We start from the raw sequence: 15,084 nt of genomic DNA on the forward strand, positions 1-15,084 counted from the left end.
ATCGAGCTAAGCGAGTTCGAGTCAACGGGGTTTCCTCTCTTGTACAAACCTAATATGCTTATGTTTTACTTTTTACGTTGTTTCTAAAGTACATTGTAGATAACTGAAATGACTTTGGCAATCAGTGTTATATTTCGAAAGTACAAGTGATTAGTCATTATACGAATTCATTTTTAATCTTTAACATAATTATATTGACTTTTGAGTTTAAAACATCATGATGTTTCTCCTGAATTTCTATTTAGAGAAGTCCCGTATAACTATAATCAACACAACGTTGCCTCTAATTCAGTTTAGTCTACCATATATTCCCAATTTTGCTCTCTAATTCAAATGAAATGATTTACAATATATAGTTATGGAGAGCCTCGTTATAATTAGTTCAAATTATAAGTTATAGCTAATGAATTTCCTTTTGCGTACTTTCTAATATAACTTTATTTTTATGCCATGGAATTTTATTGAACACGATGATTTATTTTCGTTTAAAGTATTACCTAAAATAACTAGAAAGACGTAACAATCACGTCATGAAATTTTTGTCCCACCGTTGGAAGGCAGTGCCACTAGATGACACAAATTATTAATGAGTATACCTATGCTGACGTGCGTGGTTCTTCTTTTTATTTAAGTCATTTGACTTTAATGATCAAAACAAAAAGGCATATGATTTGTGTAAAAATAATAAATATTAGAGATATTTTGGTGCACTTCTAAACAAGGGAATTTGTGATCACGTATTTTTTAATTCAAAGACTGTAATAGTTGTACCTGTAAATAAATCATATGCAGTTGTTTTTTGGTGATTAAAGTCAAAATAAGGTGTGTATCTATCAAGTGTAAAACTATTATGTGCCCCCTATGAAGGGCATCGCTTGTGTTTTTGTTTTTTTTGTAAAATGCACTTTTTTGTATGGCGAAACAAAGTGTGGCAAATCAAGCTAAAAACTAAGATACGACAGGAACCCTTCAACAAATGTTTATACATGCTCAACAATTGTCTTTGAAATCCACGATTTTGAAAAGCGTTAGTAACGCGGTATCAAAGAGTAAAACTGTTATAATAATATAAGTGTTTTCGGGTGCATTACCGGGGGAAAAATGGTGCCATAACATGAGCGAATCCCAATAGCTTTAGACCGTCTGACGAGTTGAATTATTGGACAAGTCTTGTAAACCGGTGCAGCTCCCCACCCCCCCCCCCCCCCTCCCAACCCCCCGCCCCCAACCCCCAAACACCACTTATTTCTGCACTGACATTCCAAACCTGTTACCACAACGTTTATTGGTTTAACCAATATATATTGAATAATTACTGAATATACTAATAAATTATGTGTTGTTACTGTTTTGTTTAAGTTAACTTTCTGGGATTACTTTGATGGGAATAAATGACCACATACTTAAATTGAAATGGAACAGCAATTCCAAGCCAAGAATAACAACGGAAATTAGTTGACTTGCAAAAATAGTTTAAAGATATGCTGTTTTTTGCTTTTATGTGTTAAATCAGTATGCGTCCGGCCTTGAGCTTTGTAGTCAATTATTTTTTTCGTCGACCAAACCCCCAAATTAACAGATAATGTAATTCGATATACTAGAGTCGGATGTTTGTTTTTACTGATATCATTTATGATACAGGAACAATTATGCAATGTCCTTTCGTTCTAATATTAGCAGCTATCTTTGACACAGTGTCAGAGAAAAAACAGAGAGTCTCGTAGATTCGATCAGCGTTTCTCACCACCTATAGCTCACAGTTTATTTAAAGGCGAATTCTAGCAGGGAGGAGTACAATTTTGGTGTTCTTGATTTGAATCAATGAACGGGGTACAGAAATACATTCATTAAGAACTTCAGAAACACCCCATCATTTTGACAATTGTAAACATTCGCCTATTTTTAAAGTGTCCCGCCAATATATTACATCTTAATGAAAAACTGAAAAGTTGAGAAAATAAAGAGATTAGACATAAGCATTATGTTGCTCTTTATATTTGTTATTTCTTTGTATATATACTAGGTGTGGCCATGGTGTTCCTGGACACCTGTACTTTTGAAATATATAATGTAACCATAGTGCCTATTTTAGCTTAATATCTTTATTAATTGAAGGCACGTGCATTGGTAAGATTTGAATACAGTCTCTAGATAAATAAATACAGATAATATTGTGTATGTTTATTTATCTATATAAATATGTGAGAGTTCGCGGCACAGTTGAAACATTAGAGTAAATATTGTTTTAGATATTGCATTATCTTTTTAATAACACGACAATGAGCGCGAGTTTAACTACTGCATCGTGTGCACACCTTAAAACACGATATTAGGTTACAATGACTAACGGTAATTACAGCCAATGTTGTGCTTTGTTGAAGGAACTAACAAAGGGCGATTGTTTCGACACGGTGTCCAAAGGGATGGTATTCTGTGTGCACCCAGGCCGCGTCCGCTATCCGCGTTCGTTAAAATCGAGCCAGTTAAATAGTGATGGGTTTATTCAATGAGTCGGTGTCCGCTTTCGAGTCAGATACTTGTGCGCTAAAATTTCTCGATTTAAAGGCGGACGCGGATGTATATGTAGACAGGTATTGGTTTAGAAATATATATAAAGAGTGGTGAAATCCATTTTTATATGTACAAGTGATAAACCAATGTGCAGAAAAAACACATTATCATAAAGCAAAACATGTTTTTGTATCATTATTTGCGACTATTGAAATAAAGTACCGGTATAATTAGCAGGTGGTATGTGTACTCAGATATACGACTTTTCTTTATTCTATTTGCGGACACATGGAATCACTCCTACGCACAGGGTACAGAAGGTAGAAATTCAGCTCTCTATATGATTATCAAATGTTGCTGTACCTGAGCTACTAACCTGGCCAACTGTGCGCAAGAGTGGAATACGGTTTCCGTTTGAATGCGGATGTCGGATGCGGAGACCGGATAAAGAAATCGTGGTCGTGGACTATCGGCTAAACATCGGACATGAATGTGAAATATATATATAAAAAACTGCTAAGAATTCTATTCATAAAAACGTGAGTGTTCAGTAGTATATGCCCATAGCTTCTGGAAGGAGGCGTGAAGTAGCTTCAACAGTCAACATACGGTAGGACGATTGTTATATTATATATTGATAGTAGTGGTTGTGGTTGAAGTAGTTGTAGTAGTAGTAGCAGCAGCAGCAGCAGCAGTAGCAGTAGCATTGCAGCAGTAGCAGAAGCAGCAGCAGTAGATGGGGCAGTTGCAACAGAGACCAGTAGTAGCAGTAAACATGGGCCAAATCTTTTAGTTTTGTACGGATGGTGGTCGGACAAAGTCGGTTAAATTCCGTTGGTCAGATATCAAATGAGCTATATTTGTCATTATTGAGACCATTTGTCATTTCCTTTATACAGTGTACTAGATATACATGTATATATATATGTGTGTGTGTGTGTGTGTCTGTGTTTCGCCTCACGTTTTTTCTGGCTCAAAGTCAGAAAATCTCGATTGGAAAAAAATATAACTGAACCTTGCATTAAGATAGAATTATTTTATATCAAAATATCTTTCTAGGCACATATTAAAACGTGCAATAGTAAGATAAAAATAATACTAATGATAATAATAAGTATGCAGACAAAAATAGGTACAGACAAAACTTTTTTAATTAGACGTTATGTCTAATTTATGTACTTGCGGCGAAGTTTTAACCGATTGGCACATTCTTTTAGTTACTTCACAATATCTTAATTATTGTTGAAACATATTTTTCCATAAAGCTTTGTCATGAAAACTTTTAATTAACTACTCATTTTTGCTTTATATATGATTGAGTTTTAAACCAGATGGAACGTTAAAAGCAAAAAATGCTGGAAAATTAATTCAGATCTGCAGAATAGAAACTTCATCTTAACAATCGAGCACGTCACTTAGCCGGACGTCGAATGGCTGATCGTTCATGTTCGTGAGATTTTACTGGCTAGAGGTTTCGATTGTTGACCAACCAATTTTAGAAGTTTGATTTCTGGTTTGTTTATGTTTACAACATCCACGTGATTCTTTTGTTTGATGCCGCAGTCTTAAGGTATCATCAATATCGCGAAGTTTTCATAAAATGGGAGTAAGAAAGTACGACTTGCAACAAACAAAAGACTAATTTCAAATTTATCACTTTAATTTCCTTTACGTGTTCGTACTTACCGGGGATTCCCGCAAAATGGTAACCGACCAACCGGTGAAGATAATTTGTTCACCAAAATAAATAACGGAAAAGGACTATTTAGTATTATATAATTCAGTGGACACACAAAAACAGAAATATTGTTTTGACATTTTTAACTTTTTAAAACTAGGTCATTCACATTATTATTACAGTATAAAAACAACAACTGTTTATTGAAATAATGTTGATTCCTGTTACATGATATTTTTGGCTCAGTGCAGGCTTTATCCCCACTTCCGCTTCTGAATAAGTGTACATCAAAAGGACAAGTTTGTTATACATTCCTTTAGTGGATAAGTAGAAATTTTGAATTAAGCTTGTCACATTATTTATTCAAAGACAAAGTAGCGACCAGTACCGGTTAAAGCCTTGGTGCCATTGGCATGAAAATTGTTCAACCTTACCCAGCAACACTACCCGGGTTGAGTCCATATAAACAGCTGCTTCAGAGTCTTTGACAACTTTTGTTTTGGCAACTCTTTTAGAGAACACAATAAATATCCAAATGTTAACAAAAAAATTCTCTAAACATTATTTTGGCTACCCCCAGTTTCTTAATAACTTTGGGAAAAACCATTCCAAAAAGAAACATAACCAAACAGTTTTCTTATGTTTGATTATATTTTAAGAAAAAGTGTAAAATTGTAACAGGCAAAACACTGATTTGAACCGTCATTTTTGGCTGCAAGCCGGTTCTAATCGAGATCCCTGTACCCACATGTGTTATAAAGCTCATAACTCTGAATCTTACTTCGGAATAAATGATTGCTGAGTAATGCACCTTTTCTACAAAGAAACAACCAAAACATACATATACTGTCACGAATTTGCTCTGCTATTGTTTATACTACCCATTCAAATAAAACAAACTTGAATTATTAATGGTGTCTGCCCCTAATTTCAGCAAGTATGGACGGGGGAGGGGACGCACAAGGTGAGAACAGCCTCACAGACTCGTTCTTCCCATCTGGGGGTGAACACATAAACATTGAAGGTGAGTGTATTTACTAATTTTCAATGAAGCTAAAGTCATGAACTCAGAAGCTATGAGACATGTTCATTAATATTAATATAATAATATGATGTCTGTAAATGTTCCTCTGATATGAATGTGTTTGGCACATTGTGACTGTTAAATATTACTTATGGTAATTATTGAGAGTTACAGATAAGTTTTCCAATATATTTGAGTATTACTCCACACTTTTGAAAAGATAGGGTATCTCACATTTTAAATGAGTATTTTAAGTTTTTATTACCCCATCGCTTTGATTTAAATTGAGTAACAACAATTAACAATTTTCGTTCATTAGTTTTAACAATGACTAGGAAAACTATGTATGACATTAACAATCTAATCAATTGATGACCCTGCAATGCCTTTAACATGGCACAACAGCACTGACTCTGTAAATAATGTAGCCAATATGTCACCAACTATTTTTGACGATGATGGTCCCACCGTGGGTTTAAATAATGTGTAAATTACTTTTGACTGATTTGGTAGTATCTTTTTCGACCAATCTTTCTTGACATAATTGCGGTAAAGCTTGCATATGAACACACAAGTTTCTGACTATAATCTTATTTACTCCTTAATCAATGGAAAGCATCTTTAATCAAACCCTGAGGTCTTCAATTATTTCTGGCTTGCTTCCGGAAAATAATGGAAACCATTAACTATTTGTAACTGTGTTTCATGTTCAGCAAGGCCAATAACTCTGACTTTAATAAGTGTAATATATGTCCCTTATTTGACTGAGAAAAAAAGCATTGGTGTGCTCTGGTTAATTATAGTTTTTCTACATGTGACTAAAAGAAATTAAATATACTGATCAATTAATAAACAAGGATTTTTTCTTTTGAATGAAGTATGGATTATCATAATTATAGATGTAATCATGTATAAGACTTTAAAATGTTTGTGTTATCCAGGTGATGGAGATGAGGGTGAGGAAGGCGGTGACCATGATGACATGCCCAAAGAACTTGAAGTGCCACTCAGAGAACAGGTATACTATAACCACTTGTCCATTAGTAGAGGTTAACCTTCTTGTCTGACTGAAATCCATGAAATAATAAAATATGTGATGTAGGTGTAGATCTATCATTGAAGAGGTTGTGGGTTAGATTCCACAGACAATTTTTTATGGCTTCACAAAATGGCCACCAGTACAGACAAACCTGGTTTTTACACAGGAAATGTAGGTGTCTCACAATTAAGCAGTGTAAACTAGGTACTTAAAATCACAAGATATTCTACTGGATATTGCTCATATAGCATGAACATTCTCTCACTAAGTATGCAGAAATGTTCTTTACCAAATGTTTTGGCCAATACTTTATTGACTTGACTAAATCACTTGATGTATGATGCCTTTTCTTTGTTTTTAGGACAGATTTCTACCCATTGCAAATGTTGCAAGAATAATGAAGAATTCTGTACCGAAAACTGGCAAGGTATGTACAATGGTAAGCCTGTTTTCAGTGACTTAAGTTTTAAATAATTTAGTAGTTCTTGAATAAATGATAAGTTGTATTATATAAAGTAATAAACATATGAAAAAAGTCACTTAAGAAAGTTGGCATTAATAGGAAAAAATCTAAGGTGAGAGTGATTTAGTGGTATAGGTGTCTGCTTCTAAAGCCAGGGACTGTGGGTTCCCTCCCCATCAGGGTGAGGTTTGTCTAGTGGTATAGGTGTCTGCTTCTAAAGCCAGGGACTGTGGGTTCCCTCCCCACCAGGGTGAGGTTTGTCTAGTGGTATAGGTGTCCGCTTCTAAAGCCAGGGACTGTGGGTTCCCTCCCCACCAGGGTGAGGTTTGTCTAGTGGTATAGGTGTCTGCTTCTAAAGCCAGGGACTGTGGGCTCCCTCCCCACCAGGGTGAGGTTTGCCTAGTGGTATAGGTGTCTGCTTCTAAAGCCAGGGACTGTGGGTTCCCTCCCCACCAGGGTGAGGTTTGTCTAGTGGTATAGGTGTCTGCTTCTAAAGCCAGGGACTGTGGGCTCCCTCCCCACCAGGGTGAGGTTTGCCTAGTGGTATAGGTGTCTGCTTCTAAAGCCAGGGACTGTGGGTTCCCTCCCCACCAGGGTGAGGTTTGTCTAGTGGTATAGGTGTCTGCTTCTAAAGCCAGGGACTGTGGGTTCCCTCCCCACCAGGGTGAGGTTTGTCTAGTGGTATAGGTGTCTGCTTCTAAAGCCAGGGACTGTGGGTTCCCTCCCCACCAGGGTGAGGTTTGTCTAGTGGTATAAGTGTGCACCACATACACCAGAGGTTATGAGTTCCATCCCCACCAGGGTGAGATTGGTCTAGTGGTATAGGTGACTGCCTTTCATTGCAAAGGTTATAGGGTCGGGCCCGACAGGGTGAGAGTGGTGTAGTGGTATAGGTGACTTCCTTTTAACCCAGAGGTTGTGGGCTTCAGGTCCGACACAGAGTGGTCTAGTGGTGTAGGTGTCTGTCTCTGATCCAAGAGGTTGTTGGTTCAAGCCTCCCTAAGGGCACATTATGTTGTCCTCTCACAAAGTACACAAGTTCTGGTTTCTCAGAAGGAAACTGATCGTGTCTTTTTATGATCAAGCTAAAATTTTGCATAAACTGGTACAAACTAAAACAAATCAAAAAAATAAGATGTGTCTGATTTGATCAAATTTAATACCAAATGACCCCAACATCTTAAGCATGACAGGTTCAAGAATCCTTTTTCATTTATTGAAATAAGTTGCTTTTACTAAAGTCTTGATTTTGCATAACAAGCAGTAGAATGGAGAATATTACATAATTTATACAAGAACAAAAGCAGTGAGCTCAATCCTGTTAAGTTTGTTCAAGAAATCAGGGCCATGTGTTGTTTACCGATAATAATTTTCCTGACAAAGTAACTCATTGTAAATTTAAAGAATACATCTAAATGCACTGAATAGTTTGCTTGTAAAGTTTGAATGTGTTCCAGATTGCTAAAGACGCCAAGGAGTGTGTTCAGGAGTGTGTGTCTGAGTTTATCAGCTTCATCACCAGCGAGTACCCTTTTTACCTTTAATACCTGAAAAAGTGTGTAATGCTTTATTGTAGAGCAAGTCATTTTCAGATCTTTCAGTGTCAAACCTGTTTGCTTCAGAGTTTCAAATTACCGGCTAGTTGACAATTCATTAACCTAAAAAATTCTCCAAATATGCTTAAATCATAATGTTTAGTTTCTTAAACCCATATTTCCATTTCAATTGCCAGAGAAGCTTTCCAAGAGATCCATGTACATATCGGTTTATAAAGGCTTGTAATTAGACGATAATTGTAAGGCTCAATAATAATTTTAAAGGTAATAAATTTAAAAGTTAGAATGAAAAAATGAGATCAAGCAAAATATAAAAAAAATATCTAATGACACAATTGACTTTCAGTAATCATTTGTCTGTCAAGAACTTCACTGATGAGCATTACTCTGAAGATTTTTAACTCTTAGGCAAGTCATTCTTGAGTTATGGCCCTTGAAATAATCCAGTAATAAACACATGTATTAATGTGTATTTCGGTGGACAAATCTGTTAAATTTCTTACAATTTGTTTTTAAATGGATTGATTTTCCCTATATCAGAATCGTCAGTCCATTCTATCTACAACATTGGCTGCCGATGTGAAGGCATGTTGGTACTAGCTGTTGCTGAATCACCAAAATTCGGTTTTCATAAACTTTTCCCTTTTATTCTTGCCGTTTTGAAGGAGTAACTAAAATCTATTGCTTTTCTAAGTACACATATTAGGCAAGAGAATCTTTTCAATAATCATACAAAGATATTGCATAAAGTTTCATTTTCCTTAACTGGTTACACAGAGCAAGTGAAAGATGTTTTCAGGAGAAGCGAAAAACTATCAATGGGGAGGATATTCTATTTGCCATGTCCACCCTCGGCTTTGACAGCTACGTGGAGCCACTCAAGATGTACCTGCAGAAATATAGAGAGGTAAGCAGGCTTTATGTTTCCATTAATATGTGAGTTGTTTGCAGATTTCTGTGGGTCTAATGGCCATGTAAAAATTCAGTTTTATTTAGTATTGACACTCCAGTTTTGTTAAAAAGTAAAGCCAAAGGTGCTTTTAGAATGGCAGTGCTACTGCCTAGAGGGGCCCCTAAACATCTTGCTGAGATTTTGTTTTTGTCTTTTTTGTTTAAACTATTTATTTTACAATGATTTAGAGGAAAGTTATGTTAATTTATACTAAGTCACTCTTTTTGGCACGATGTTGCCAGAGAATAAAGTCTTGTAAGGTGGGGGAACTGGAGAACCTAGAAGAAAAACAACACTTGTCCAGTAGGATGACTACCTTCCAAACTGCGCATAAATGACAACCAAAATGGTTTCAGCCCTTCAGACACCTGGTCAATTATATCCCTGATTATAACTTATGTTGAAAAAATATTTCTTGTCTGGATGTACATGTGCACTACTTTTCTTCCGTTATGTCATGAAGGTATATGTACATTGCACCAATTTAAAATGATGTATATATGAGTATGTTAGCAAACAAAAAGTGATTAATGTGAATATTAATTAGTTAAGTACAAATTTACAGTAAGATTTTGCAAACAACTTTTAAACTCAACTGCTTTCTTGTATGTGTTGGTACATGCACATACTATTACATACACTATGGTTCAGGCGGTGTTTCACAACATGTATTAATTGTAATGGCATGTGCTAAAATGAGTCCTCTGGAAAAAGTCTCATGGAGAGAAAATGATAGGGATGTAACCATGAGACCAATATATTGGCAATAATTGAGAAAAAAAATACTGACATGACGAAAAGAATTTTCATTAGAATGTTCAAGAATTTTCTGGTTGTCTCCTTAGGAAGAACAGTTCTTTGAAGATCAAAACTGTCACTTTTTGTCCTTGTGCAAAAGTACAGACCTATGCTTTATTTTTCTGGAAAAAGTATAATTTTGTAAAGAATGTATTGATCAATATTAAAAAGGAAAAAAGAACGGTATTGTAAATTTAATGTGTAATGTTTTACAATATTTTCTCTTTTATCGCATTGTTATAGGCAACCTTATAGGCAACCTGTATAAGTCCGACCTTCTTTGTTACATCATTTATGACAACATACGAATTATAGAATACATTATCATGTTTGATTGCCAGATGAGCAATTTAAATGGAAATAGTGCCCTTATCCTCGACACTCTTGGCAACCGGCCCTCTCTCATAGCGGGGCTAGTAAGTACTGTAGGGGCTGAGTTCAGGCTCAGGGGTCGTTTCAATGAAGGAGATTAGTCATTACTTCAAAAACTGTTTAAACATCACTAATGGCAAAATTTTTATTTTATTTCTTCAAGTTTGTGTTTATATTCAATGTTTGCTCCAGTTGAATTCATATAAATATGTAGCAAACGAACAAAACTATGGCATTTAGATAAGTTGAATTTACAACCAAAATAGACTAAGAACTTTATTGAAACTGCCCCTGCCTCCCTGTGGGGGACCTGCGGATTGAGGTTGACACCTCTGAGGTAAATGGACTACAAGTATTATTAGAGCCAATTTGAGCCAATCATTTTGTGCACTCCATTTTGATGGGGGTGACTTGAGGTGATTTATTTGGCTGTGAAATCATACATGTACTTAATTATCCAGACCTGAGTTTCAAACATAAACTACAATGTACAAGCTGGTTGTAGTTAAGGTATTAATAGATTTTTTTTTAAAGATTTTGAATCCAAACCTTAGTAACAATACTTGTAGTTTATTTAGCTAAGAGTCTCAGCTCAGCCTGGAATTTGCCTTTCAACTGTTGAGGAGACGGTTAGTTTGTAATCCTGTTTCATCCAATAATACTACTGTTAAAATGTACTAGTTCCTTTCTCAGGTCGTTATCTAACAAACTGTTTTGCTATGTGAATAAAAGTTTGGTGATATGGCATTTTCAGGCACATGTTCTACTACTCTGTTGCTATTGTTTTGCTAATATGTTTCGTTACTTTTGAAACCATTTTCAAAAATCTGTACGTAGGATATTTAAAAATATTTTATATATATATATATATATATATATATATATATATATATATATATATATATATATATATATATATATATATATATATATGCATTTGTGTATGTTGAACATAATCAGAAATTTTGAGAAAAAAAACATCTTCTGTTGACTTAAAGATGTATTAAAAAGGAGGAGAAATTGCTTTTCAGATTGTGGAGAGAGATTATTATTATTTTTTTGGTAAAAGAAGAGGGATCATTAGTTTTAATTTGGTAACTGGATGGAGATTATTACAGTTTCATTCAAATTAATGGAAGGCAATAGGACAAGGGTGATTATTTCAAATTTAAATCATGACATCAAGAAAGAGGAATAATTTTAATTCCAATCAATGAATATAGATGGTTTTCTTCAGTTTAAACTCTGTTTTTCAGTCAATGAAGGGGGACAAGCCATTGCTGCCTAGTGAAGGAGAAATGTCAGAATTAGAAGTAGCCTCCTTTGAAATGCAGAGTAAGTATTTGTTAGAGTATTAAATAATTTTACTATGTAATAACTTACCATTACAGGCGTGGTGGCCTTAAACACGAAAACCTTGACCAATTCAATGATTTTTTGTATGTTTGGTACTATGCTGCTCAAATTTGGCCGGGAGGTTGGCCATGACCTGCAGATGACCCTTGATTTTGAGGTCATACTGCGATATATTATGCTTTCTTCAGATACATAATCATAGCTGTTTACTAAATAAAACAGAATTGAGATTTGTCTGGCAGTCAAAAGCACTTAGAAACAAATTTAATCTTATATTCTTCTTTTCATCTATATTAAATTCAAAGTCATCATTCCTCCTCAGAGTGGCAGACAACTAGTCCAAGTACGGTGGCAGACAAGTTGTAACTTAATGAATTTTATTTACATTACTTAGCTGCGACCCCCATGATAGACCCAAACAATCAGCAGAACGTGATCTACACCACATTTGCTGCCAACCAACCAGGGGTAAGTGTTAAGAGTATTCATAAAACATTTTTAAGTCATTTCTTAAAATTTTCATAGTCAAAAGTACAAGATAAAAGAGATATAAGAATCTTTATTTAAAGTCGGTATGTGTTAACAAGAAACATTAGCTCCGAATGAGCTATTTTCCGGCATAAACATGTGAAAATGTTTTTAAAATAAAAGTATGTTATTAAAAAAATCAATGAAAATAAAGTATTTCAGATATTATCTCTTATTATATCAAATGAGCTGTGAGATTGTTCACTTGACTGAAATCCAAAGATAAGGAAAATGATTTATTGTAAGAAATGACTTGAAAATTGAGATCATAATAAAGTATTTAATTCTACAAAAAAAAAATCTTATAAAATTTTATGATTTATAAATGAACTTGATAATTAAAATTATTGTTTTATCAAATTTAGAAAATTCATGTTAAATTTCTATAATGAGTCCGTAATGTAATGCCCTCTATTTAATATATAATTTTTGTTACATATTTCAGATCCAGCAGATAAATTTCGGCAATGTGACGGGGATGTAGAAGCTGACAGGATTGTAGATTAGAGCACTCTCATTGACTCTTAAATGGACTTGTTCACATTTTATAGGGTCAGACATCGATAAAATGAATTTCTTGTAAAATGTGAACAAAATGCCTGCTTTAATGGTAAAACATAATCAAAAGTTCATGATAGTGTTAAATTGTTAATGATTATTTAAAAATATGACAGAATATTCTGTATTTTTCTGAAAATAGTTAGTCATGCTATTGGAAATGTGAACATTTAAGGCTTGTATTTACAAGTCCTGTTTATTTCCCAAAATTGCAGTAATCTTGCTATTTGGTGTTTTTTCATGAAAGAGAGTGAAATAATCTTATTTCAACAATGGGGAAAAATGTTGCCACCATAAAATCTGTAAATGAGTCCCTTGAAAGACATAATGCAACACCGTGGTGATTCTGTTGAAGATGGAAGAATGAAAAGATGTGAAACTGAACCACTGTGATATAAATATTCATTACTGTTAAACCATTATGGTCATTACCCTGGACAAACAATGGCATGTTTATGATCAATATTTTTTTTAAACAAAGTTGGTAATTATCGAGGGCAATCGTTTATTGATTAATGAGTTGTATAAACTGAACATGAGAGATGGAAATAACTTATTTAAATGAGCATAAGCCTGTTAGCCTGAAAGAAGTTTTTTCCTGACATTTGCATAAAAAATGATAGGAAGTACCTTGAAAAGAACATAGTTGAAACATTTTTTAAAGGGGTCTACTCCTCTTTACCATGCTTTGGCTATATATCCCTCATACTCAAACAAATGACCAGCTCTTCTTTCAGTATTGACAAATATTAGCTTTAGAACTACTGTCTTTACTTGTAGAGATTTTTAGTATCTTGCAAAACAAATGAGTGTGCAAATCTATGTTAATATTGGTGCATGTGGCTGATATATGAATGCCAGGGCAGCTGAATCATCCTTTTTTTTTTTTTTCATGTCATTAACTAATGTGTGCCTTTACGGTACTTTTAACTTATTGTAACTTTCGTAATAACTATTATGAAACAATGAAACGCTTGTTCAGAACTTTGTTATGGTTAACAATGCTGTTAATGGCATTGTTGTTAGCTTTAAAAGGTGAACTATTTTATGATGTGCTCTCAAATCTTGTTTGAAGGACTGCAGATCACAAGTGTATCCATTAAACTGTCATAGCATTAAAAATTATAAAGTTAAAAACTAGGACGTTAACAGTGTTGTTTACTTTAACAAAGTTCTGACCAACAATCCCATCGATAAACTTTATGAGTTATTTATTATGATTCTATTGTCAAAAAATAAATGTTGCTGTAAAACGGCAAATTATTGTGACTGATAGTGTCAAATTCAAATGTTAGGTTAATCACATGTTTACATAACACTTACTTTAATGGCCTCTGTAACATATATGTTGGTAATTTTAATTATTAGAGAGTTTATACTGTACAAAAAAATGAAATATAGTTTCGTTGTAAAAGAAAACATTTTTACATCTGATTATGTTTGTAGACTTTTTTCCTCATGCATTTAAGTATCAACTTTGTATTTATTTTGAAAACATCAAAGGAGTAAGAATGCAGCTGTAAATGTTTGCAAAATATGAACTGTTAGCCATTTTCATTTTGTCTTATGCACATTTTATTTTAATCTATTAAATATGCTTAAAGTACTTTCTCAGGAAAATGATTTTGGCGTTTTTTTTTTGGTTTTGATTTAGAGTGTTCACATTCATAAATATATGATAGTATACATTTACGAACAAGTGAATTTATGTTGATGTTCTCAGAACCTCCATTAGTAAGATTGATCTTTCTACACAGCCCTAGTCAAATAAGATCTTTAGAGCAGATGGCAATTTTATGAAAAATCAGCATTTTGTTTCCCGATCAGACAATGAATTGACAAAAGTTACCAAAAAGGTTGATAGCTCATACATTTCAATGAGAGAAAATAGAACTATGTATGGTGTTAAAACATTTAGTTTGTTGATGCGTTACTTACATGAAAATTGAACCCATTTGATTCTTCTCTGATGTTAAAGATGGTATTTTTCTGTTGAAAATCATGACCTTGTTTTAACTACATCGACCTTCATGTGTCAATTGTTTCACTCACATTGTATATATTTCATAGACTTTTGAACACCAATAAATCATCAAAAGTAATTGCATTGTAATACACTTTTTGGTAGAGTCCTAGTGACTTATCTTACCTGATATGAACTTTGTGTGAATCCAGGTTTTGAAAATAATAAGAGTTATTAGTACTGAGTTTTGATCCCCGAGATTTGAATATGATTTCTGGATAAAAGC

At 34.1% G+C, this 15,084-nt stretch overlaps 1 protein-coding gene across 4 annotated transcripts; it reads left to right on the top strand.

The window, feature by feature from the left end:
• The first annotated feature begins 3,905 nt into the window (after nt 1-3,905).
• LOC128218170 (nuclear transcription factor Y subunit beta-like) lies at nt 3,906-14,937 on the top strand. 4 transcript variants are annotated; one of them, XM_052925743.1, is made up of 9 exons: nt 3,906-3,957; nt 5,124-5,213; nt 6,155-6,231; nt 6,614-6,691; nt 8,173-8,240; nt 9,049-9,178; nt 11,650-11,728; nt 12,144-12,217; nt 12,723-14,937. In XM_052925743.1, exons 1-9 carry the CDS (start codon nt 3,942-3,944, stop codon nt 12,759-12,761), a joined length of 651 nt encoding a protein of 216 aa, XP_052781703.1. In that variant the 5' UTR covers nt 3,906-3,941; the 3' UTR covers nt 12,762-14,937. The 4 variants fall into 4 exon arrangements, with proteins under 4 accessions (XP_052781703.1, XP_052781704.1, XP_052781705.1 ...); XM_052925744.1 differs by having other exon boundaries at nt 6,614-6,679; XM_052925745.1 differs by having other exon boundaries at nt 3,921-4,024.
• The last annotated feature ends 147 nt before the right edge of the window (nt 14,938-15,084 follow it).

This window comes from Mya arenaria, chromosome 14, assembly GCF_026914265.1.
Source record: "Mya arenaria isolate MELC-2E11 chromosome 14, ASM2691426v1".
Taxonomy (NCBI): domain Eukaryota; kingdom Metazoa; phylum Mollusca; class Bivalvia; order Myida; family Myidae; genus Mya; species Mya arenaria.

Excerpts from the sequence above, each read along its gene's own strand:
- LOC128218170 (XM_052925743.1), top strand. Across the intron at positions 8,241-9,048 it reads ATCAGCTTCATCACCAGCGA|AGCAAGTGAAAGATGTTTTC; the intron begins GTACCCTTTTTA and ends CTGGTTACACAG. Across the intron at positions 9,179-11,649 it reads ACCTGCAGAAATATAGAGAG|TCAATGAAGGGGGACAAGCC; the intron begins GTAAGCAGGCTT and ends TCTGTTTTTCAG.